The 25,554-nt window shown below is 39.0% G+C and overlaps 1 protein-coding gene across 1 annotated transcript in view; it reads right to left on the reverse strand.

Moving 5' to 3' along the window:
- ubl3a (ubiquitin-like 3a) overlaps nt 1–20,859 on the reverse strand; it is a 38,506-nt gene extending 17,647 nt beyond the window's left edge. Inside the window, exon 1 of the mRNA XM_015040454.1 lies at nt 20,146–20,859. Coding sequence (XP_014895940.1) covers nt 20,146–20,172 — 27 coding nt within the window. The 5' untranslated portion in view covers nt 20,173–20,859. The remainder of the gene's footprint in view (nt 1–20,145) is intronic.
- Between the last annotated feature and the right edge of the window lie 4,695 nt (nt 20,860–25,554).

Genomic DNA, 25,554 nt, shown 5'->3' on the forward strand with positions numbered 1-25,554 from the left:
TAAAAATATTTTGTTGTGGATTTTTTTTATATTTTTTTTTTTTTTTTTTTTTTTTTTTTTTGTGGAAGTGCCTGGCTTGCAGGACTTGCCTCAACCATCAGCCTCACGTCTCATTGTTCTGTCGCACCTCTCACTTCTCCCTCCAGGCCCTTTTCTTTCTACAGTCACTCAGACAGACGCGTCCTTTGATACAACAGCCGCATCACATCCAGCGTCTCTTCCTGTCACAAGCAGCATCGGCTGTTTCCTGCGCCTCAGCTGCAGCTCTCTCGCCATCCTTCCCCTTCTACCTGTTAACATACCAATAACCCTTTAATCCATCAGCTGCTCCACCTCTCTCCACAGAGGCAAATAGTGATGCCAGTCATCGCTCTCCTTGAGGACTCACACGTCCATACGATGACTAGCGCAGGCGCCAGGTAGCTGCCTTTGATCAGGCCTTCCACACTCTGCTTCCTGCGAGCAATCAGAGCTGTCAGAAGCTGACTAGAGGCAGGTTCCCCTTCACAGCTGCTTCTTGCCTCATCCTCAATGCTCAGTTCAGAGCGAGACTTCACACTTTAAAAAAGGCTTTTCAACCCCCACCGGGCCAAATGAATTAGCATGCCAAATGGGAGCTGAGCCATAACAAGAAAAGTCCTCTTTAAACCTTCACACTAAAAGGACACAGAGTGTAGCCACAGAAAGATGAACTGGATCTCCGTCTACTGTAAATGTGGGTTATTAACAGATGAAATGATGTGAAGATGATGGTGTTGGACAGCTCCAAACACTAATCTGTTTACAAATGTGGTGAAAAACGATGGCAGCCTGAGAACTACTTCAATTAGAGCAGTTATGTTTTATTTGCTCCGTCGGAGTCCATTTTGTTCTCCCTCCATTCACACACACCTCCACACAGACTTTCCCAAGCGTCTAAACCTCTGCTGTTTATTTAATAAGGGGTGGGTTTGATAAGATGAGGCTGAACAGAAGAGTGCCACTAAGGCAATCTGCTCCCTGAACTGCTGCACATCCCGTTGCTCGAGTCGGTGGCTTTTCTTTTGCCTTTAGAAGCAGAGAGAAAATTCTCATTACTCTAAGAATTAAAATTGTATATATTTTTTTTCCCCAAATCTTGACATAATCACTTTCCTATTCTTGGAAGAAAAAACTAAAAAGAAAGATGTGATTGCTTACTAATCAAAATATTTTAGCATCCCTTTAATTCCTTTTGTTGAAATCCCTTCAAAATGTAATTTTTTACTGCTTTCAACAAGGAGACAATATATATCCTTGGACAGTTAACTTAGTGCTGTCAATTGATTAAAAAATATAATCAGATTAATCACACACTAGCGTTACGACTAATCATGATTGATCACTATGTCTAACTTTGTTAGATTGAAATAGAAGTTCGCACACAGTCCTAGTTATTGGAGAAATGAACGACTGAATGTAGTGTGAAGAGCTTTAGGATCCTCTGGACAAACCGAGAGGATTCGGGATATTACACCGAGAAAACACAACTTTTAGACAGCAACTAAAAAATGGTAGAAAAAAATCAACTGAGAGTGAAAATTGATGATAAAAAGAGAGAAAACAAAACTGCAGAGTCCAACAGCGACGCCAAACTGCTGACACTGTACAACTGCACACTGAGAACATTGTAAAGATGATGAGTTGTGATGTTTTGTAAGGACAGAGGAAACACAGACTACTGGAGGCGAGCAAGAGGGACCAATGTAAAAAAAAAATGAAAAAGCATGAAAGGAAACAGACTCAAAGAAGAACACAGCAAATGTCAATGAGAGGCAAAAAGGAGAAAGGGTGACGTCAAAACAAGGCATTAAAATTCAGAAAGTCCTTATCTGTTATGTGCTGAGTAGTTGGTGTTTACGTTCACACAAAATGAGCAAACATTTTTTGTTTTTTTGCCAATGACTGCTGGAGATTGCTGCCGAGGCTCTGTTTTTGAAGCCATGGGCCAAGACGTGAAATTGCTTTTGTATGCTTCAATCGATTCCTTTCATCCTTTGTCAGCGTCTAGACTGTCCTTCTCTCCCAGCTAGTTTTAAAGCCAGAAATGAGACAAAGCATGAATACCAAGATGCTAATCAGTGGGACAGAGCTGCATCAGTGACCATTAGTTGCAGCTAAGAATAAAACAATGGTGGAGGGTAAAGTAGGTACTGAAACGTTTGCTTTCCCTGCTTCACCATGAAGTCAGAAAGGTGACCTAAGAAAGCACATCTGGATCTGATCAGGATTTCTGCAAAACGTTAAAACTTCATGGTCACTTAAACCAACCTCCAATTTATCACTTTTTCTCCAAGAGTTCCTGCTGTGAAAAATGATCTACGGTGGTGATGTTGGGGGATTATGTTGCAACCTGTAGGTTAAGAGAATTTGAATTTTAAGTAATTTTAAAAGGCTATAAAACAAAGTTAGAGAATACTAACCAGGGCTTTATGTATTTTTTAATTAAAGATGTCCCAGAAATCTGCTGGTCAGATTTTCCACCTGACTCACCCAATGTGGACAGAGCCATCCAAAACACAAAAATCCAATGTTTTTCAAATATTATGAATGCAATCTATCCAATCTAAATGCTACCAGATCATGTAGACAACAGCATGCCGTTACTGATGGACGAAAACAAAGCCAGCAATTTTTCGTGAAGCACAGAGACACAAAATACTTTTTAAAAAGAAACTATCTCAACAACAGGATGAGAAATGTGTGAAGCATCCAACTAAGATATAACCTTTGACAGTGTACTATACTTAAATTGCCTTTCACTGCCTTCAATAATCAAACATGATTGATGTTATTAGTGGCTTTGATGGCAAATCTCATTGGTGGGGACATTTTGGTAAATATAAGGAAACTAGTCAGACTATATGGGTTAATCATAGTCTATAATCAGTACTAATTTTGCAATCGTGTTTTACGTCACAGCTATTTTCAGAAGGTATTTCTAAGTAAAACTGCATATTTATTTTTATTTTTTGCACAATGTATAACATATTGCAGCTCATGCAAATGTTAATTTCCGTTCCTTGTTTATTTTGTCAAGGTAGGTATAGCTAGTCTGAAGTACAAATTTCAGCTACTGGATAGGAGATTGGGAAAAACATTGAAAAAAATGTCCTTAACATTATACTGAAGCAACATCATGGCAGTTACTGATTTACAGGAATAATGTGGAGAATGTTGAAACTACTCCTGTGGTTGGCTGTTTGACAGTTTCCAAATTAATGAATTCAGTGTAGTGAACTCTTGTTTTGGTTTTCAAAAAAAAAAAAATAATCAAAAGTTCCACCTGATTGTTTGAGTCTGTTCAGTTAACCATCATAATGACAACCAGCCACCAGCAAAAACACAAACTCAAAGGCCACCATCCCACATAACAGCATGCTGCCAGTGTGAAGGGGCCACACAGAGGGTTGATGATCGCACTAAATAAAAGGCTCTCCTGTCCTTCCTCTCACTCGTCCGACCATTTGCCCCCTCCGTCCCCCATGTTACTTTCCTTCACTTCCATCGCTAGGTGTCTCACCAATGTGGCTTCCTCCTCTGCGCTTTCCTGCCCCCCTGCTATGTGAAAACCCTGGAGTCATGTAAAGCATCCCCATGCACAGTAACGGGTGACCTCTTCTCTCCCCTCACCGCCCCATCCTTCTTCCCACCGACGTTTCTAAAAAACCCCACGTGTCCTCTTTCCTAGGTGGTCTCTCCCCAGCAATCTGTAGGCAACTCCCCGCTGTCAGGATTAGCTTGTTTGTAACCTTTTAGGTTGTCCTTTAAAAGCACAAGCTCATCTCCTTACCAAAGGTGAGTTGTTTTTCCCTCAGGGTTAATAATATAGTTATTTTTATGGGGAAAGTCTTTTTAAAAGGAAGCTTGTTTGCAGTAGATTTTAAAACTAGAAACTAAAAAGTGCACCTTTAGATCTTATTTTAACGACATTTTGCAAAGTAACACGACAGAGGAGACATCTGTGACGAGGACAGGAATGGCTGCAAGACAGCAGTTATATCCACAACACTGCATTTTCCTTTCTCCTTCAGAAAAGAGCACTGGCCTGCAGTCACAACTCACGTGATGATGAGTGTGTGCAGAAAAAAAAAATGCATGTGTGTATATACATGTGAGAGCATTATTGGATGTCAGAGTGTGCAATGCACACACACACACGCACACACACACGCACACACACACACACACACACACACAGATAACTGGCAAGCTAAATTGCCCTCAGTGCTGGAATTTACCAGATAGCACTGGACACAAACCAGGACTATTACTCATGAGCTCAACCATAAGCAGAGGCGGAAAGCCAAATGGCCTACTGCTCTTTCAAGTTCAACCTGATACTTTACTATGTCTTTCAACATCTCATAACCAGACTAGTTAAAAACAATGAAAGAAATTATGAAACTTGACCGTGTCTGGCTCAGCCCGGACGTTAGCTTGTATCTGGTATCCACCTAGTCATCTTGACTGTTTCCGTGTGGTTCATGTGAGCTGAAAATTTTTCTCAACACATGGAAATATTTAACTGCAACATACCTTTGCTCTACTTAGGCACCTGCTGTCCAAAGAGTATTTTAAAGTCATATTATTATCCCTAACGTTTACTCTAAGTGGTTCTTCAGGCCAGCTAACTTGTTCCTCATGGTGATTAAGCTTAATGTCTAGTGATGTTTTCAAATCAGTAAAAGACAGATTTGAACATGTTAAAAATGAATATGTTAAATATATATATATATATATATATATGACTCTCAAATTCCAAACATTACAGTATTTCAATAATGTGGAAAATCCAGAGGATGATGATCTCACTTGAGAAGAAGAACATCTGTGAATGCTTCCTGGTGTGACATCATGAAAAAGCTCAGATATCAGGAAGAAAAATTTGAACCTCCACAAGTCCAAGTTATCATTGAGTGGGTAAAATGTATCAAAAAGTGTAAGTCAACTAAGAACAGCAGCAAAAGACTTTTAGTAAGTTATTCTTTACAATGAAATTCCTTTAGTGACATAGGCTGAAAGGACTCTAAGAGCAAGAAGAAGAAAACAGATCATTGTCTGTAAATGCCCACAGGACCAAAGATCTTGCTGTGGTCTGATTAATCTAAAACGAAACTGCTAGGAAAAATGACCATTGTTACATTGATGCAGGAGGGACTACTGCACTTCCAATGAATATTAAAATAGATGGCATCACGAGGAAACATTATGTTGAAATACTGGAGTGAAATCTGTCATAAGGCAGGAAATTAAATTCAAGGCACATCTGAGTCACTAGCACATTGCCAAATTAGCAAATAAGTGGCTTAAGGACAACAAAGTCAATGTTTTCGAGTGGAAAACCACAAAGCTTCATCTTAGTCCTACGGAAAAGTTGTGTGTAAATTTGGGAATGACCAAAGTGGCCTATTACCCAAAATTCAACCAAACCATTGTGAGAGGCTTGTGGAAGGATGGCGCTAATGTTTCTCAAAAGTTCGACATTTTAAAAAGGAAATAGAAAGGAAATGTATATAAACTTCTGAATCCTGAGAAAGTTAAAAGGAAAAAACACAAGCAAGAAAATATTTTTGCTCAAATCTTTCTTGTAGTGATCCAATTTTTTTCATTAGAATTAAATAATGTTTGGAAAAAAATTAAAGAAGGTAAAAGGTCACATTTTTACCTTTTTTTATACAGGAAATCTCACTGATACAGGATAATCCCTAAAATCTAAAAGCAGATAGGTGACACAGAAAACATGAGATGTATTGTGAAACAGCCAAAATGTGATAAAGAAATAAAAAATATTGCTGCTGCTCCTTAAAAAAAACTAAATTTAGTATTTTATTTGCTGCAGGCCAAACTAATTCTTCACAGACATTAGGAGTTTCTTCCCCATTTATGTTTGCATAAAAACATGGGAAACAGCAACGTTTACACGCTGAGGTTTAGCGTGTCTACTGTATCTTAACATAAACCTTTAAGAGTTCCCAATTGGTTTTGAGTTTCTGGTAATCTGGTATTGTACACAACAGGAAAAGGGAAGCTCTGAGTGGCTACAGTGGAGGCTTCCAGATAACGAGGCAACAACAGGAAGAATCAGAGCAGCGATGAAAGGGGGAGCAGAGCAGTCGAGCTCTGTGGTGGTGTTCCATTACAAGGCAGCTAAAAGTATGGAAACATACAGGATGAAATTAGCCTGGAGCTAAATCTGGTACAATGCATGTTCTGTGCATAGACTCTCAAATAAACAAATCCGCCAGCCAGGTTGTGTCCAGCATGGGGAGGTTGTCTTTTACTTCATGATAACTGAGGCATTTAAAAAGATGTGCAATAATGTTGCACTCAGTAAAAATGAGAAACTGAACACAATAAGTGTCTTTGCAGGTTTGCAGTTGTGCCATCCTCTTTCCATATTAACGATGATTTGAACTGGGCTTTGGAAGTTACTTAAAGCTTGGGATATTTTTCATCTAACTCTGCTTTAAACTTCTCTACATCTTTATCTCTGACCTGTCTGCTGTTCTCTAACAAACATCTGAGGCTGCCACCGAACCACTGTATTAATACAGAGATTAAATTATCTCACTATCTGCTAAGCAGGTGAATTCTGAAGGCAGCTGGTTGCATAAAATCTGATCTGAAAGTACTTTGTGTGGGTCTAACCAACAAAATTGAAATAACATACACTATAGTTGTAATAGGATGAAAATGTGAATACTTCTGCCAAGGTTGGGTAAAATGTGCTAATTTTACACACCGACAAGCATACATGGCCTAGAGTACCAATTGTAAAACCAGGGAAAGCTGTTGTAGCTTAATATTAGGCTAAATCAGATCTATCACTTATCTCAGTGGTTTAAGTCTCCAGCCTAAGCTAACATTCTGCTGCTTCCCTTTAGATAAACAACTGTTCCTCATTACAAGAAAATGAAAAAACACGGGCAGTTTAAAAGCCCTCAATCATTGTAGTCCAAGGTCCGCTGCTTCATTACAGAAAGCTAGTTCAGATAAGGAGGAACACACACACACGGACACGCACACACACGCATACACATACAGAAACAAGCCCTGTCAGGATCATTACAGATATTCATAGTCAAAGTGCTCCATAGCATCCCACATGCAATGACAAATTTGTGCAAGACAGCATGAAGGCCAAATATACCCTCTGTCCATGTGCCCTGCTCTTCAACACACACACGCACGCACGCACGCACGCACGCACACACACACACACATATTCACAGAGAGAGAGAGAAACTCCCTCTGCTCTAAACTCTCTTCAACTCTTCTGTGACCTCAGCTTCTCTATTCCTACTGTGTTTACCAAGATCTCTGTGTGAATGTCCTAAAATCACAATGTGTCACACCAGGAAGCCAAAATGGAGCAAAAACACTGACGTTGGATAAAGGCAGGAAAATAAACTGAAATTATCTGATTCAATTAAGTGTAATATCCTCACAAACTCATGAGTAAAGAAGAGTTTCTTCAAGATTAGTGATTTGTGCTACACAGTGCTTGGTAAAATTATTCATATTTCTTGACACATTTTGTCACAGGACCACAAAGTTTTCTGTGACATACTTAGCATATGGCACAACTGGGATTTAAGACCAACAGAAAATGGCAGATAAGGTTTAGTTTTACTTTAGAAATAACAGATCAGAATACATTTGTGAATTTGTATCCAAACCCGTTTTACTCTGACACAACTAAATAAAATCAGAATGCAAACCAACAAAGAGACAAAAATGACTTCAGACAAATGTTAGTCAATTTAACATTAACATAAGAAACCAGCTTCAACAATAATTACTACAGAAAATGTTATGCCTTTTGAAAAAAATGCTTCATACTGACACCATGTAGGAAGCTTGATTTTCCCTGTGCTGCATTTCAAATCGCTAAACCCCATTGAACATTTACACAATATTCATTTTTTTATGATGTACTTGTTTACCAAAACAGCAGTAAAAGTCAATCCAAGTTTTGTTTTACATTGTAGCTTCAGTTTTTTTAGTGCGTTAAAAAACAATTTTTATGACTGACAAAAGCAGCGGAGTAACAATCAAGGTAAAGAAAGACTATTGGTGACATGTGGTAGGTCAGTTATGCTTGACCATTACTTGAATGTTTTTTTCTAATTCATGTCTGTCCTGTTTCTGAGTCCTTCTATTTCAGACATTACAACAAGAACAGGACGTTCAAATTTCAAGACATTTTTTAAGTACCAATTTAGAAGTAGCAACTTGTACCAAAAAACGGTCCGAAAGGGACATTTGATTCATGCTTGCTGGCTGTTCTGACGCAAAGCACACTCACAGCGTGTGCAAGCAGAGTAGAGCTTTAATAAAAATGTCCCCTCAGCTGGAAATTGTTTCCAGTGCAGCTGAAAGGCCCCTTTTATTGAGCTGGTAGTACACCAACCCCTTCCCATCCTCTACTTCTCCTCCACACAAGGACAGTTCTCTATTCAGTAATCAAAATTGTTCATTTGTGTATTTTGCTTAGCAAACATTCAAATGATTACAGCTTTAAAACTACATTTAAAGTTTCACTTTAAAATGTAGTTTTAAAGCTGTAATAAAACATCTATTTAAAATGAATTTCAAATGTAGTTTTAAAGCGAAGTAATAATTTGAACTCATCTGCATGCAAAGAAAAAATCAAATTGCAATACTGCACTGATCAAAATACACAGAACATTATTGTATTGTTTTAGTCATGATTTTTTTAAACACGTCTCTGTGACCTTTTCACAAGTCCACTTTCCTTTCCCTTTTTTACTTTCAGATCAAAGTATCAATCATCATTTCAAATCATCTCCAAAAACAACTTTCTTGACTAATAAACTGAGCATAAAATAAGCAAACTCCCTGTTTGACCATAACTAGGACAATACTGAAGGAGATGAATTACACATATCATATGTTTTTTAGGTATTTTCAATGTAACAAGGATCAAATGTTACAGGGGCGGAGAAACATATGGTCCCTTACATCAGGGCTCCAAAACAACTGTGAAATTACAACTGATTTCAAATGTTTTGATTTTTTGTTTTGTTTATGTCACATTTTGGACATTTAAGCACAAATGTTTAGTTTAGTTTTATGTATCACAAACCATGAAAAAGAAACACTAAAATTAATTTGGCATTGCGAATTAAAAGGTTATTTCAGAGCTTATTTGGCATCTGAACTAGTCTAGATTAGTTCAAAATCTATGATGCAAGGATAGAGGCTGATGCAGATTCTAAGTCGTCCAGGACTAGGCAATCATAAGTGCTTAAGTCGAAGGCCCTGGACTTTTTGACCTCGGGAAACAAAAGAAGGATAGTTGACCTTCACTTAAGCACTTAGGATGAGAAAATGTGGAATAGAGTGTCAGGAGATGCATCTATATATTTATTTTGTTGACCCATACTTATCCAGATCTAGGAAAATGACACTCTTCAGGTCTTGTTCCATCCAAACTCTTGGATGCAGCTCAGCTTGAACAAGGATGTGGAGCAACAACGAACCAGTGTGGGTGTTTCCACAGCCGGCGATGCCGACAGCAAACACGTCACGCTCAACAGGAAGGACAGGTTGTGCTTTGGCTGTGTTTTCATGCAAATATGAACATGCATAATTGTGTGGACAAAACACATACACACACACACACAGGCAGATCAGAACAGGCTGCAGGCCCAAAGGGTTTAGTAAGCAGGAGTGGGCGTGTTAGAGAACGCCTGTATATTACTCACACCCACTCCCACTCATGTATGTCACGTTCAAACGCTAAAATCTTTGGCATAAAAACTGAACTACGGTCCCACTTCCCTCTCCTCCATTGCTTTTTTTTAGGGAGGCTACATTTCAGATCATTTTCAGACAGCGACACATTTTTATATCTGTTGCATTTAAAGAGCATTAGTACGTATGAGGTAAATAAACTGTCAAAAGGGATCAGGAGAAGAATCTAGAAAAAGAACCAGATGTTTCCTCTTGAAAGCTTTTTCTCCCTAAATTCAACATATTCCTCAACCTTGGCAAAGGCATTAATGTCAATATTTTTCTACTGGCTTATGAAACAGGGAGATTTTCTAGAGGAATAAGACTTTATTCTAACATTTACACACTAATCTTCCTTAGGAACAATCTGATTAGGTCACAGAGGTATTCAGCTTTCAATCTGTGTTGATTAGAAATGCTGACAACAAAAAAAGCGTCTGACTAACTTGTAAGTCCAAGGAATGAGATTTAATCTTGGTGAACAGTAATGGTTGGCATTGGGAAGTCGGCAAATTCAAATGCAGTCTAAATTATCATGACAACTAGAGCTTCAAACTTTAGCATGATAATCTTTGGAAGGAAACCAATTCAGCACACTGAACTCGTCAGCTGATAAACCCCAATATATGCCAAAGAAAGGCCTCTAACAGCTTCTAGAGAACAGGGAGCGTCAAATTTGTAGAGAAAATTATTTCTGGAAAGACAAACGGGTCTTTTAAATGTCGTTGAAAAGTGAGATAGTTATTAATCAGACTCAGACCGACTGTTAGACCCTGGACTCGGGAGAAACATGTGGCATCTGTCCAAGATGTGGAACAGCGGACCAGATCTTTACTGTTGCAGAACTGCTTCAGGCAATGTGGGAGCTTGGTTATCTGGTTTGCATGTGTTTTATATCAAACTAAAGCAAGAGCCATGTCTGTTCATGGCAGGAAGTCAAGCTGGCTCATAGTGCAGGTTTCATTATGTCATGGATGTCCCTGGTCTCTGACCCTGACTGTGTTGTTTTTGGATTGGATCTCCATATGCACTCATTGAGAGGATGAGGTTTAGTTTGACCTTCAACATGCACCAGAGCTACTAGCAGTCAGGCAGAGACTCAGTTCCCTCAAAGAGAAGGTGAGCTACTGCCTCTGGTCAGGGGTCAGTCTCTGGCTCAAGCAAAAAAGCTGGAGTACGTTGGTGTGACATTTACCAGTGACGGTTGGACAGAGCAGAAGACAAACTGATGGATTGGGGCCTCATCTCTAGTAATGCATGTGCTTCTCCAGTCTGTCATGTTAAAGAAAGAGCTGAGCCCAAAATGCGTAGCTCTCAATTTAATGGAAATCCCACTTTCTGACCTTTCACTACAGTCATGAAATATGGATGATGAACAAAAGAAGAAAAACTTGGTTTTTAGTCATTGAAATGAGCTTCCTCCATAGGGTGTTTGAACTCAGCCTTAGTGATAGGGTGATAAGAGTTGCTGAAATTGTTTGGACATCTGCTCAGGATGATTCCTGGGAGGATTTCTGGACATGTCCCACAAGGAGGAGACCCTGGGGCAGACTTACTCTCTAGAGGGTCTATAAATCCCTTGTGGGCTGGGAATGCCTGGGGGTCCTGCAGGGATGACCTGGAGAGTGTTGCAGGGGAAAGAAATGCCCAGGTTCCCAACTAGACCTCTGATCACTGCATCACTTAATTGTAAATAATGTGTCTCACCTTTCATGCTACAAGTTTAGATCAACCAAGAATCAAGGTTAACAAATGTGTAACAAGGTTAAGAGAAATCAAGCTCTCTCACAGGAAACATTACAAAAAATGTATAATACTGAGAGGTAAGTAATAATACGTCTTTGCAGGATGGGTTTCATTTTCTTGAAGAAGGTAAGACGGGATATACATGCTGCAGCACATGCTGAAATGACCATCACAATGGCAAGCATATGTCAAAATAACTATTCTAAAAGCAGTCGATAGACCAGAGCGCCTACATGAGACTCCCTGCTGGTGCTGGGGACACATCAATATGAGACCGGATTAACTCAGAACAATTAAAAGGGACTGCTAGACAGCATATCGCTCCAAAAGACTGACAAATATATTGACAAAATATTTGTTAATACCAAGTATTGTCAATACAAAAACCTCCTGGAAATATGCAGAACGGCCTCAACCACCAAAAAGATCGACAAAATTTCATAGATGCCTTATTCCATTCACATTAATTAAAATAAATCCTTGCTGTTCAACCGTGAAGTTGAACTACTGTTTTACCTAACGCCTGGGTCCATCTGTCAGCGTTTCAACATCATGTCACCGATTTTCTAACACATTTTTAATGAACATGAATCAGTGCAGCTCCTGCCCCTTCAGAGCTGCCAACCAGACTATCCGTGGCTCTGTGAGGTCTACATGTGACAGTGTCAGAGTCGATATATCAGCTGCGCCACCAGGGCAGCATGACGTAATCCTGATGTGTGACTCAGACTGCCAACACATGGCATCAGCAATACAAGCACATCCACCAACATGCTTCGTCCAACTGGCACTCTCGTGACTCTGTGGATCTCCAACCCCCATCCGTCTTTAAATGTGTCAATCAAAGTCCGGTTAGAAATGCCGGCCCAAGGCTGAAGACCTCTCTCTGTCTCTGCCTGCTCTGTGTCGCACATGCTGAGTTAAGCTGAAGTTGCCATTCAGGACACGGAGAGCTGTTTTCAGCAGCAAGGATTCCCCGTCCCATTGTTCTGTCAGCAGGGACCAACACACTGCTCACCTCTGACCCTGACCTCTGGCCTCTTTGTGTGTGTCTGTTTAGCTTAGGGGGTCAATGTGGGAATAGACTGTGAACCACACACAGAGAACCTTCCAGCCTTACGCTGATAGTAATCGATAGTTATATGTTATGTGCAATAGATTTAGAGTGCATTAAGCTATTTCCAAGTAAAAGTTTACACAAAGTTTAAAGCTAAAACCACAAAAAGTTAACAGAAAACAGAAAATCAAGCTGACAAGTGGAAACAAATGTAACTTTTCAAGATTATTTCAAGATATGTGCTTCATTTTACAACAATGTGGAAAAGTTTACACAATATTCAGAGCCTTATCCAGAAATGCTCAATGTTATCAATGTTTAATCTTAGTTTTTAGACATCTCAGGAAAAGAAAATGATTTCATAGATCCCTGCCAACACTTTCTAGCAGAGGAAAAGGTTAGCTTAGCTAAAATAACTTTAGTGAAAAGCTTCTTGTAGTCATTGGCCAGTCTGATTTCTATCTGATAACAGTTTGCCCCACTCCTCACTCTCAGCTGTGAGATGTTTTAGAGTTTTCTTGTATCTACAGCCCATTTTGAGTCACTCCAAATTATCTCACTGAGGTAGACCAGGACTTTCCATTTCTAATTTCAGGCCAGCTCTTGGTGGATTTACTGTTATGTTTTGAGTCACTTTCAGGTTGAAGGGTCAAGTTATACTTGTGCTTAATTATTTCTTTAGAGATGACTTCACAATTTCCAAAAGCACCCTCCTTCACATGCCATGGTGGACTCTGTGATGGTGAACTGCCCTTTTCCTGCTGAAGCAAAAGATCCCAAAACCTTGACACGTCTGGCCCAGAAGCGCTGTTTATTGAATGCAGTATTTGGGTTACATGTCCTCTTTTGTGCCTTCCAAATATTTCAATTTCAGACTCGTCAATTCAAAGAACATTAGTCTAGAAGTTCCACCTTGACTTTAGTCTAGTCTTTATCTAATTCTTTGAGAGCATCAGTGTTTTTATCATGCACACACCATGAAACAGACTGGTGCAGTCTCTTTCTAATTATTCAGGCGTGCACTTTCACATCAGCAGCAGAAGCCTGCTACAGGTCCCATGACGACGCTTGAGAGTCTTTTTTTTTCCAACACTTATTTTAGTGCCTTGCGGTCTGCTGGCAGACTGAAGTTGTTTGGATAGTTAGAACTGTGCATGTTGCCAGTTGTGTTGAATTTCCTCCATAGCCAGATTAACTTCTGGGCAGTGGAAAGGGTGATTTCAACATCTTTGAACTCTTAAATCTTCTTTCTGAAGGAACCATATAGCTCTTTGCATCTCATGAAAATGTTCACTCTTACTTCAGCAGTCAAGAGCTCATCAAACTTCTGAAGCAAACCTGCTTCAAAATGCTGAGTAATGACGCTCTCATCATATGAACCAGAGTTGATCTCTGTGGGTATTTTTAATCATTTTAGGAAGGAGTAAAGAATAAAGACAAGGGTCTCTTTGCTTATTTTTTTTTTTACTATGCAAAACTTATTTGGCTATACTTTACTTGAATTTTTCAATGCTGTTTAAATTGATATTAAACTTCAATATGTTCAAAAATTACTAAATACAGGCTGCCTCAGTGTGCCCAAACTTTATCACGACTACAACTCATTGGTCTACAAGAAAAGACTTTTATTTTGTAAGCTTTGTTGGCAGAGTTAAAAAAATAACTTAGTTTGCCAAGCATTAATAGAATTAGATTAGAAACAAAAAATGATTAAAAAAACATGTCTGCGGTGAAAAATGATAAACCTTTATTGAAGCAGGTTTTTGCTGAAGTGACTGAGGAGTGATCAAAAAAAGGATGTAAAGCGTTTTGGCTCTCAGTCATTGCACACTCAGTGGGTAGTAGTCAGACACTGTCATTTGGGCAGTGGTGAGAACATGTTAATTTGTGTTGGTGGTGACACTGACAGCCCTGACTCATTCGGACCAGGAGGTACGACAGAACATTTTAGCCCCTCAAAAACAAGGCAGCAACAGTCTCTCCAGTGCCAAATTTCAAATATGTAATAATCGGCAGATTTGGAGACACAGGGGGTTTTACATTTTACAAATTTTTTTTTTTTTTTTTTTTTTTATTAAAACTTTTATAACATTGGTTCAGAGAATATTGTGCTAACATCTGCACCCAAGGCTGAAAATAAAGTTCTGCAATGCTGCAACTGGTTGTTGATCTTATGAAAAAGATTAAATATGTCCACAGGGAGCGCTACATTAAGAAACAAATACACCTGTCTGCAAAGCTGTTGATGTTGTGTTATTGTGTCAACTTAGCTCTTGGTACTGTGGGCAATATTGGCTTCTTTTTTGTTTGATACAGTCCCAAAATAAATACCATGTCGCTCTTTTACTCTGATTTTGTGGTTGAGAATTTCTCCATCAAATTTAAGATAAACAGAAGCATGTTTTGCAGTAACCTCAACATCCTTCTTATCCTTGACAGATTTAGATTTCTGGTAAAATTAGAGTTTTACCAATAAGATTTTTTCTTACAGGAACTAATACTGTTTTTTTTTTTAGTTGAATCCGACAGAGAAACTGAACAGGAAGTAAAATATTAACGGGATGGCAAGAAGGCCTTGCAACTACAAAAACTTAGAGGTCACTACAAAAATAATCAAAATACCAATGTAAGCATGTAAAAGGCATGGGTCAGCAATTATAAAAACAGATTGATTACATTTATGCCAATAAATACTTTTCTAGTAATTATTGTAAAGGCTAAAAATAATTTTCAATATGCCATTTTTGCGAAAAGATAAACTGAGAAATTGTCTTTTCAAAAATCATACCCTTTTAGCGTCACCTTAGCTGTCGTTTGCTGTCCAAGTAAACGTTGTAGTTCAACAGAAAACAAGAGTACACCTAAATCTGCACGGGGAATAAATCATTTGGGTTTAACTGTGAATGAGTTGACTTTAAACCAAATTGTAGAAGAGGAATTATGAATATGATCCATGTCACTCTGTGTGGGGGTTTATGTACAGTCTACTGTGGGATATCATGTCTCCTTTTGGTTCATTCATCAGGTTCCATCCAAACCAAAGGTGCTTTATTCCTCTAATGTGTCTGCACTAGTCCTGATCTTTTCTCTCATACTTGCCACATACCTGCAGTGCCTCCTCTACATACTTGCCTTCAGACCTGCGGTCCAGGCAACCCCCTGTTGCCATGGGGAACACTTCGACCTTGTCAGCACTTCTGGGGTATGTCTCCCCCCTGCTCTTATTCTTCACAGTTTTTGTATCCTTTCACCCCTCCCTCTTTTCACTCCGCTGGAACCCATCCTCCATTCTTGAGGGAAATGACTGTTCCTTCTTCTTTTCTTTCTCTCAGATTCATTCACCCACAGTGTTTGGCACCAGCAGTCTCCTCTCCTCCTACTCTAACTCCTACTCCATAGAGTCTTTCTAAGAATGTGTATACAACCGGGCTTTTCTACTGACTGAGGGAGCTGGAGGAAATTGAAAGAGAATGTGCATCTGCTGCCGATTTCGGCTGCACAGGATCAGTGAGATTCTGATAGCTGATATTTGCCTAAGTTTCCTTGGGGAACACAAGGAGCTCATTTGATGTATAGACAGAGCTCCACCATGGAGGGAAGTAATTGTTCTGGAGATTAGGAAGCCTTAAATGTCTTACTTATGTGCAGAACTTGACCTTTATGTTTCTGCCGTGGGCATATTAGCAGCATGAACCAGGTACAGGATGACGTGGAGTGAATAAAACCTATTATAGACAATGTTTGAAACTAGGAAGCTAGTGAACTCTGGAATTTACCACCAAGTAAATGAACTTTACTCTGGGTGTTGATCTCAAATTACATAGTAATAATAATGTGATACTTCCCCTTAGAGGAGAAAATCTCAGACTAAAATCCAAGCTGGAGCTGTAAACCAGCTGGTAAGAGATTCAGAGTGAAGTTTAATGACACTAGAGGCTCAAACTCAAAGCTCCTCTCCTGGTCACCACCTAACTGTTGTTAAATAGAAGAAGAATACAGCCACCATATGCACATCTTTTAAAATAAGTAGATTTCTTACACCACAAATCTTCAAAAATTCAATAGTAAGATTTTTCTGTGAAGGTTAGGCTTTCAGAGGCTGGGATGGGATTGATGGACGGACAAAACACTCAACTGCGTCTCTGCCTTATCACACTTGAATCAAATAACAAAGCCACTAGTAGGGCCCAAGTAAGTTCAGCTAAATTGGATGCGACATGAGAAAAAAATTACCTAATGACACACAGTGGCTCACAGGGACTAGACTTGAAAAGTTGATAAAGAGACAGAAGTCTGAAAAAGCAGACATTTCTCCAATCTCAACTGGAAATACTCCGATCAAATCCTATACTTTTCCACAGAGCACAAAACAGAACCTTCTAATAATGTTCCTGTGGAGTCGTTCGGATTAGACCGTCAGTCGGGACGGATCAGAAAACGAAAGATTCAGCTCATAATCTGTGGAAATTCCACATGCTTTGCTATTAGATGCCTTTGCACCGACGGGACCATGTATACGCCGAGGTCAGCCCTCAGATATGGCGACAAAATGAACCTGCTGTTCAGTGGGAGGTGGTGGGAGGGATGTGGGGGCGGTCAGCTGAGTGTGGACGGGCAACAACACATGCACAGCTGGGATAGCTGATCTTGACATAGGGGCACATTACGCAGTTTATCCTTTCTAAACATAGACCTGGCAGTATTCTTAGTGCCAAACGTCTGCTAGGAGCAAAGATGACAGACATGCAACTCCCAGATTGGAATTAGTTTACCTTAATCCAGCTGGATGCATTTTGTGACTGTAATCTGGTGCATTTCTTACCCATGTGAGCCTGGCATAAATCTTTATGATGAGAGCTCATAAAACCAACCACCGTTGGAGAGCTGGTGTGACACAAGTTAATATGTCACATGAAGATGGACGTTAAGCGTCTGAAGAGTCTCCTAGGGTCAGATGATGATGACCATGGTCTGAGGAGGTCACCGTGTAACTCAGCACTACATCTAAGTTGTAACATGACAGCTAAGATTCAATTACCCTTCATTCAAAAGCAAGGGGAGAAAAAAAACCCCCCGAGACATCTGAAAGTTAATCTCTTCTGAGACTAAATGTTACATTTATTTAATAAAAACTAAGCTATGATGTGAGAGAGATGTGTGAAAAATAAAAACAAGAAAAAACAAGCTGCACTGAAACCCAGTGCTGCATGCTTTAACACAATGTCAAGGTGGAGAGATGACAGCCATGATTAGAGAAGCAATTGTTTATCTGTTTGGCGAGAGTTAAAAGGTCAATGCTACGTGGAGTGGACGTGCATATATTTTCTCCATGAATAAACATTATATCTTGCAATGCTAAGAGAAAAAGTCACAAAAGTCCATTTCGGATTCCACAGATCTCCATTGGCATTTGAAATGTTGAAGTTTGTGGTAGTACAATTTGGAAAAAGCTGAACAGGTATATATCTTTTAGTAGTTAGCAGAGAAAAAGAACTCTTCCACTAAAACCACCTGACAGCATTTTTTATGTTCACGCTATGGGCACTTCTGAACAATGGTTCTTTGGATACTGGAATCTGAAATAAAGGTGACTGAACATGTTTGATGTGACTCACCAAGGAAAACTACTGAACCTGTTCATTAAATTATAGCTTTACTATGCATTCCATTTTGTGACACCAATACCACAAATAATACTACTTAATTCGTTTGTAGGGAGTTTGTTAGACTTATCTGGTAAACGCCACCTTCTTTTTCTGATGTAGCAGAGATGTCACTGTCATAATCCTCGAAGTAACGCTGCCCTTTTCAAAAGGTCACTTATCTATCTTTCTCAATTAATCATTTACCCAATAAAACATAGGAAAATGTCCAAGGTAAACCATTACAACAGAAGTTAAAAAGCAGCGACTTTAGGAGCCGAACAGTTCATAACTCACGGACCTTGCATAAGTGTTCATGTTCCTTGAACCTTTCCACATTACAAACACAAACAACAAGGCATTATATGAGGAAGTTTAGGCAATAGATGAACACAATTTTGAGCTCGAACTCAATAGAGCTGAACTGGCAGGAAAATTATGAAATGCTAAAATCTGAATAGTGTGGCATACATTTGTTTTCAGCTCCTCTGCATCCATACTAGAACTGTTTTTCACTACAGCTGCAAGTCTGGAGGTATTTCTGCAAATGTTTTGTTCATTAACCGACAGAAAGGTAAAGACTTTTGCCCATTTTGGCTGCAACATCGCTCAATCTCACTCATAATGCTTAGAAAGCATTTATGAACTTCAATTTTCAAGTATTACCACAGATTCTAAGTTGGATTTTCTCTGGACTTTGAGTGGAGCACTCAAACTCATGAAAATGGCCAGTTTTATACCCCATCAGAAAAGCATCCCTGCAGCATGATACAGCAATCCCCGGTGTATGTAGGGTAATGATCACTGTTAGCTTTTCCTACACAAACAGTCTGTTCCATGAAAGCCAAAAAGGTCAGCCTTGTTCTCGTCTGACCGCACCACATTCTTCCACATGTTTGATGTGTCACCTACATTGTGGTAAATTTTAAACAGGGCTTATGGGTTTATTTCAACTGTGACTTTTTTCCTGCCAGATTTGTGGCGTCTACAACTAGAAGTCTTGTCAACAATTTCTCCCACACGAGCTGTGAACTTCTGCAGCCCCTCCAGAACAACCATAGGCCTTTTGGCTGTTTATTCCAATTAAAGGTCTCAAACTTAAATCGGTTTTAAACTTTGCCACAACTTCATACTAATGTTCCCTAAAAGACAGATTAGGCCTTCACAAAACAACTATATCTAAAGCGCAATTAAATTACACACACACTGAGCTCTATTGTGACTAATTATATGATCTCTGCAGCAATCAGATGCAATTGAGTGTTTTATAACATAATAATAAAAACTTAAAGATGGATTTTAATGCTTGTGTAATTTTCCTTCAACTTTCCACTATTTTTGCTTTGATCTACCATGTAACATCTAGACAAAATACACAGAAGTTTGAGGTTTTAATGTCAGGAAATGGGAAAAAATAAAGAAGTATGAGTACTTTCAGAAGGCACTGTATATTCAATTTTCAGCTGTTTTAAACAGAGAAGTAAAAACCAATAGTTTGAGGAACTGTATATATTTTTTTATATATAAACGTGTACATCCTGTACCCTTTTATGACAGGATAAAGTCCAAACATAGGTCTATTTCAACATCATAAATAAAAGAACAGGAGACTTGTGGAGTGCCTTACAGCTAGAATCAATGGCTGCTTTAAACTGTACCAGCGAGCTGTTGTTATTATCAATATCCACAATATTCCTTCCACATTGATCCAGTTGTGAAAGTTATGTTTCGTTTATAAGGAACTAAGTAAAACATGACTAATTCAAATTTTGAGCCCAACAAGGAAGTGCAGTTGAAAATCACAGTAATAAAACCAGACCCATGAGCTATGCTTCTGTGTTGCACTTTTAGACTCAGGAACCCCAGTGGAAGTTATTGGATTTTTATGATACAGAACTGACATCCAGTCATTTATCTCACCATGTCCGCTGAGGTGCTGCCCGACATCCTGGAGGTTTTTCTGGTGCTCACACGTTCATACACCCCGCTCTCACACAGCAAATGTCTCCTCTTTCCTCCTCGGTGTTTGTAGAAGAAAAGCGTCCTCTGTGGGCTTTTATGGCAGGAGACAGACACAATGTATTATTCCTGCTGACTTCTACTGTCTCTCTCTCTCTCTCTTTCTTCAGTCACAACACAGGTAGTCAAGGCAGGATATAAAACCTTCTTCCTCAATATGATTGCACAATCATTTCGTTAATTAATCCTTCAATAGGTTGTCTATCGAGGAGAAGTTAACGTTAATGGTGTTAGCTGTCGACCCGAGGGCCTCCTTCGACCCTCCAATCATCAACAATATTCCGTTGAAGGAAAGGTGTCTACGCCATGCGAAAAAAAACAATACTGCTGGTACATCCGGATCTTTTTCCTCTCTCTCTCTCTCTCTCTCTTGCTCTCGCTCTCTCTGTCGGCAAAGAAGGAGAATATAAATATCCTCAAGAATGACGGCGGCTGTCCTCCGTTTCACTCTGAAATGTCCAGGTGGAGGCAGAAAAGGAGCGTGAAAGGCTTAAATGTTGTCGGTCCTTGTTTTTAAAGTGCGTGGGTAATTGTCGGTGTTGTTACGGACCGCAGTGCTGCACCTTTACAACACTCTCAGCTGTCATTCTGCCTCGAACCTAACGTAAAGCTCCATACGTTAGACAGGCATAGCGCTTCCGGTACGGACTTTCAAAATAAGGTTTTCATTTTTCTTCTTGGTTTTTATTGGCGGTTGGCAACAAACTTTCAATAGCATTACCGCCACTGGTTTTCATTTTTCTGAAAATATATTTTTTTTCTATGAGCTGATCCAACACATTTTCGTCCGTGTTATTGGACTCTAACAACACGGAATTATGTTAAATTAAACAAAATCGACAACTTAATTTATTTTAGTATTAAATAAAAATAATAATAATAATAAAAAACGTAACTCATGTTGCATTTACACGCAAATAATATTTTGGAATTTATTTCTGCTAATTTTGATTAATATAAACCCAAAATTGTTCTAACTGAAAAATTAGAATATTAATTTGAATGAAAACCCTCCTGACCCCACTAGCGACAGGGGTGTATAGAAAATGTATGGATGAATGGATTTTGAATGAAAACAATTTTTCCATTTGAGGTACAGAATTTGCCTGACTGAGTTCCTTTTGTATGGACTTTTGCTTCCCCATGATTATGTAAGTCATATGAATACATTTTATTTATGAATAAATTAATAAATTAATTTCATGTGGCAAGTAATTGCATCCTTGCTTATCCCCCCCGCCCCCCTTCGTAGCTAAAATATGCCTTAACACTGCAGCAACCAGGCCCACCATACCAATAAGCTAAGCTGCAAGGAAATAAAACAATTAAGATGACTCTTTAAAAAAAAAAAAACATTTAGAAAAAAGCTATGATATTATGTTTGGTTGTTTTTAGGGTAACTTATAGTTAGATTTCATATAACTGAAATGTTTGTTTTCAAATTTGTAGGGTACGGTATGTAATATCAGGGGGCGGAAGGGTTTTAAAAATGGCCTTTTATTTTATTGTTTATTGTTTCTTTGCATTCAAATGTCATATAATTTTCCAATCCTCCATTAATATTTTTTAAATATATCTACGGGATTTGAATGCTATAGTCCCCACAATTAAGAAGGCATTTTATTTTGAATTCAAGACGCCTCTACATCCTTGCTCGGTGTTTCTCTTTGTGCTGCTTTACAAAGTCCTGCTCAAGAACATGGCGACAGTCCACCAAAGTGGAGTCTGAACAGAATTGAAGATAGTACTTTTTATTATTATCGAGAAGGGAATAGAGAATCAGAGGAAAGAGGTTTTCTCTGATCAAATGTTTACAGGGAGAAGGGTTTTGATTTGGATGCAAGATGGATTTTGTTTCTCCAAAAACTCAAGGAAGCTTTCTTGGTTTATGTTAAAACTACAATTTAATTAACATTTTGTTAAGCTGTTTTTCAGGGACAAAAACTATAAACTTTATTAATGACTAAAGATTAAACTTTTTTCAGTTACTCTCATCCTGGGCAGAAAACAAATGTTGGACTTAATAACTTAATTCTGCTCTGAACTGGAAGTGGTGCTCCATAACATAATGATACATTTTCATATAGCTGAATAAGAGGTAGTCAGACAATGTGAAAAGATTGCCTCTTGTGAATCAAAGAGAAAATCAATAAATGAGCCGGTGCTCTGGCAGAATGAGTGAAGAATTTCTTACAGAAATGAGACACTAAAGGTCTTTGTTAAGCTGTGTGATCAGAGCCGGCAAAATTCAAATTTATTACAAGTAGTCTCTGAGGAGAGGTGTAATTAAGAAATAATAATCAGGATATTTATGGATTAGATATAGCAGGGTTTTAATATAATCCTGATAAAGAACTAGTGCTTGTGTGTTTGGCTCGGTGTTTGTTATTGCCCGTGTGTGTATACGGGGTCAGGATGCCTATCAACAGCAGGTCCGTCCTCTCCCCAGTGGACTGATTGAAAGCTATTGTGGCATCAGGAGAGGCTTTTTCTATGAGGTCTACTGGATTAACGACCTAATCTCCACACCATAAAGGGAGAGTGGAAAGGGGGATAGAGAGTCTGACATACACACACAGGCTCCTGAGCACACACACACACACACACACACACACACATGCACAAACACCTAACAGAACGTGCGAAAACAGGGTGAGGTGTGAAAGTGATTTTTTTTTTTTTGCTCGGCTCACCAAATTAAGGTCAGTGATGAACAAAGTAGGGCAGTGACTGAGTGTAGCTGTCCATTTTTAAAGACAAATGATGATTTTATTTCTGAAAAGGAGAAAAAAAACTATTCAGGCAAATCGCTTATAATGAATTAATTGTGATTAACCCCATTTTTTAGAAAGATGGGTTAAATTTCATGAACCACACCCAGGTCTGCATACTGCCAGACCCTATAGAGCCAATAAATCCCTTTAAAAGAACCTGGGAAACACAAGGCAAAGACGGGCAATGACATCATAGGGTACAAAGCCATTTCTTTGTCTTTTGGGGTCTAGTGAACTTGAAACATATTATTAAGTAATTTAAAGTTATTAGCAAATATGTCTATTTTATTTCAACAATAATGAAGTACAGATTCTCACAGCAGAAGTTCACAAGAAAATTAGTTTTAAAACTCTCTGAATCTCAGTCATTGACATCAAATAAGGCAAAAAGAATCGATTTAAGTCAACATAGATAGAAAGTAAGCATGCAGGCTTCAGGGGACATTTTCTCCAAATTGGATCCCTATTTTGTATCCTGGCGTTGACCCTTCTTAAAACAGCGGATTATGACCCCTGATTGAACTGAAATAATCCCTGAGCCACCTGCAAAGACAACAAAACAGAGCAGATATGAAGGGTGTTTGGTTGTATTTTACAGAAAACTCAGGTTAGCTGTTTTAGTAATGATTCAAGTTGCCTTAAATGAGAAATTGTTTCAATTTTCTGCACTACATTTTGAAGTGAAGTTTTAAATTCTGTACGTTTGTAATCTTAGATCTGATTATAACTGCAGACAAAACAGTTATAATCAGATCTAAGATTACAAACGTACCCCAGCTTGTTTTAGCTGGGGCGTAAAGCAAGATGTTTTTGCAATTTCTTGTGACTTGGCTGCATATTACGTGTGAATTTTGTTCATTAAACAGGATGAGGTGCAGGTATTCATTTATCATGAGATTTCCTCCGACTCCCATTTCATCAAAAATGCATGTGTACAACTCGCAACTGATATTTCTTCTTCACCTTCTTGCCATAAATGCGATCAGGTTTCAGCGTTTGCATGTGTTCAGAGTCTGTGTGTCTGTGTGGGCAGCCGATGTTTCCCTCCTCAGCACTTGTCTGTACTTGTTTGACAGTGCTGCTCTGTGTAATATGAACTCCCAGGTCACCTTTACTACAGTTTCCTAGTTCCTCTCAGTAAGGTCTGCTGATCAAATATAAATGTTACATTTAGAGTTGAGACAATATGCCTCTGTGTCCCTCTGAGGCGGCTGACTGTGTTCCTGTTTGGATTTTCATCGGAGCACCTGCCATCTGCACAGACGTGTTGTTGACATGCAGCACATATGCAGGAGCTGTTGGTTGTTTGCTGCAAAGGTCAAAGGATATGATTAGCGTTGAAGCATTATCCCCTTTCAGGGAAGCACGAATATTGTTGTCAGTGTAACTACAAAACAGTTGCGGCTTTTTGGCTTTGAAGGGGTGGCACAGTCACTGCTCCGCATATAAACACAGGCTCCAAAGCACAGCAGCACTTAGAACAGGGGTGTCCAAAGTCGGTCCTCGAGGGCTGGCATCCTGCATGTTTTAGTTCTCTCCCTAGCGGTAGCAACAACCTTTTCAGCAAGTCAATGTTCTCTGCCAGGGGTGTCCAAACTTTTTGCAAAGGGGGCCAGATTTGGTGTGTTAAAAGTGTAGGGGGGCCGACCTTGGCGGACGTTCTTTACATAGAACAGCAATATATTTAAACAAATTTCAGCAAGCCATTCTGTGTTTTACGTTTGCTTTTTTTATTTTAATTTCAGCGATCTTAAGCATGTCTTTTTGTTCATTTGAAACATGCATATCATATGTAATTGAATATTCACTTAACTTCACTTTTTTAACACTAACTTTTTTCTAACGATATTTACAGAATTTTTAAATAAAATTACAGAAAAATGAGCAAGTCATATCAACAAGTGCAGGGCTCATTTGAAAGATGACATATTAGTAAATGTTGATTAGATTTTTAAAAGTGTATTATTCTGGAGTGAAAACGGAAAACTTTTTTGATCTTAAAAAAAACAAAACAAAATTTATTCAGAGACTTATTGTAAATGACAAATGACTTGTCTGCATTAATGTGATACTGAGATCTGGACTGCGGCACATAGGCCAGGTCTGATTCATGCGCAAGATGTCCGTAAGTGAGAGTTATTTAAGTTCACAACCAAGAACGTCTTCTCACACAAATAGAACGTCTTCTCACACATAGTGTGAGAAGACGTTCTCGGTTGTGAACTTAAAACGTCGACTAGGGTTGCAACTCGTCCCGTAAAATACAGAACCGTCCCGTATTGGACTGTTAAATGTTGTGTCCCGGACTGAACCGAAACGTGATTTGTTCCGTATTCTACAAATGGTGTATGTGTAATAATAAAAAAATGGTCCCCGAGTACTTTATATAGTATGCTGCCCCAGTCATTGTTTCACTCACGGTGTTGCGATATTGCGTCCATCTGCCGCATTCCCCCCCTCACCCTCCCTGCTGGGTCGGATGAAATTTGACCACGGGCCGCATTTGGCCCCCGGGCCGGACTTTAGACATGTCTGA

Source organism: Poecilia latipinna, unplaced genomic scaffold (assembly GCF_001443285.1).
Source record: "Poecilia latipinna isolate Pla-1442-1.1 unplaced genomic scaffold, P_latipinna-1.0 Scaffold510, whole genome shotgun sequence".
Taxonomy (NCBI): Eukaryota; Metazoa; Chordata; class Actinopteri; order Cyprinodontiformes; family Poeciliidae; genus Poecilia; species Poecilia latipinna.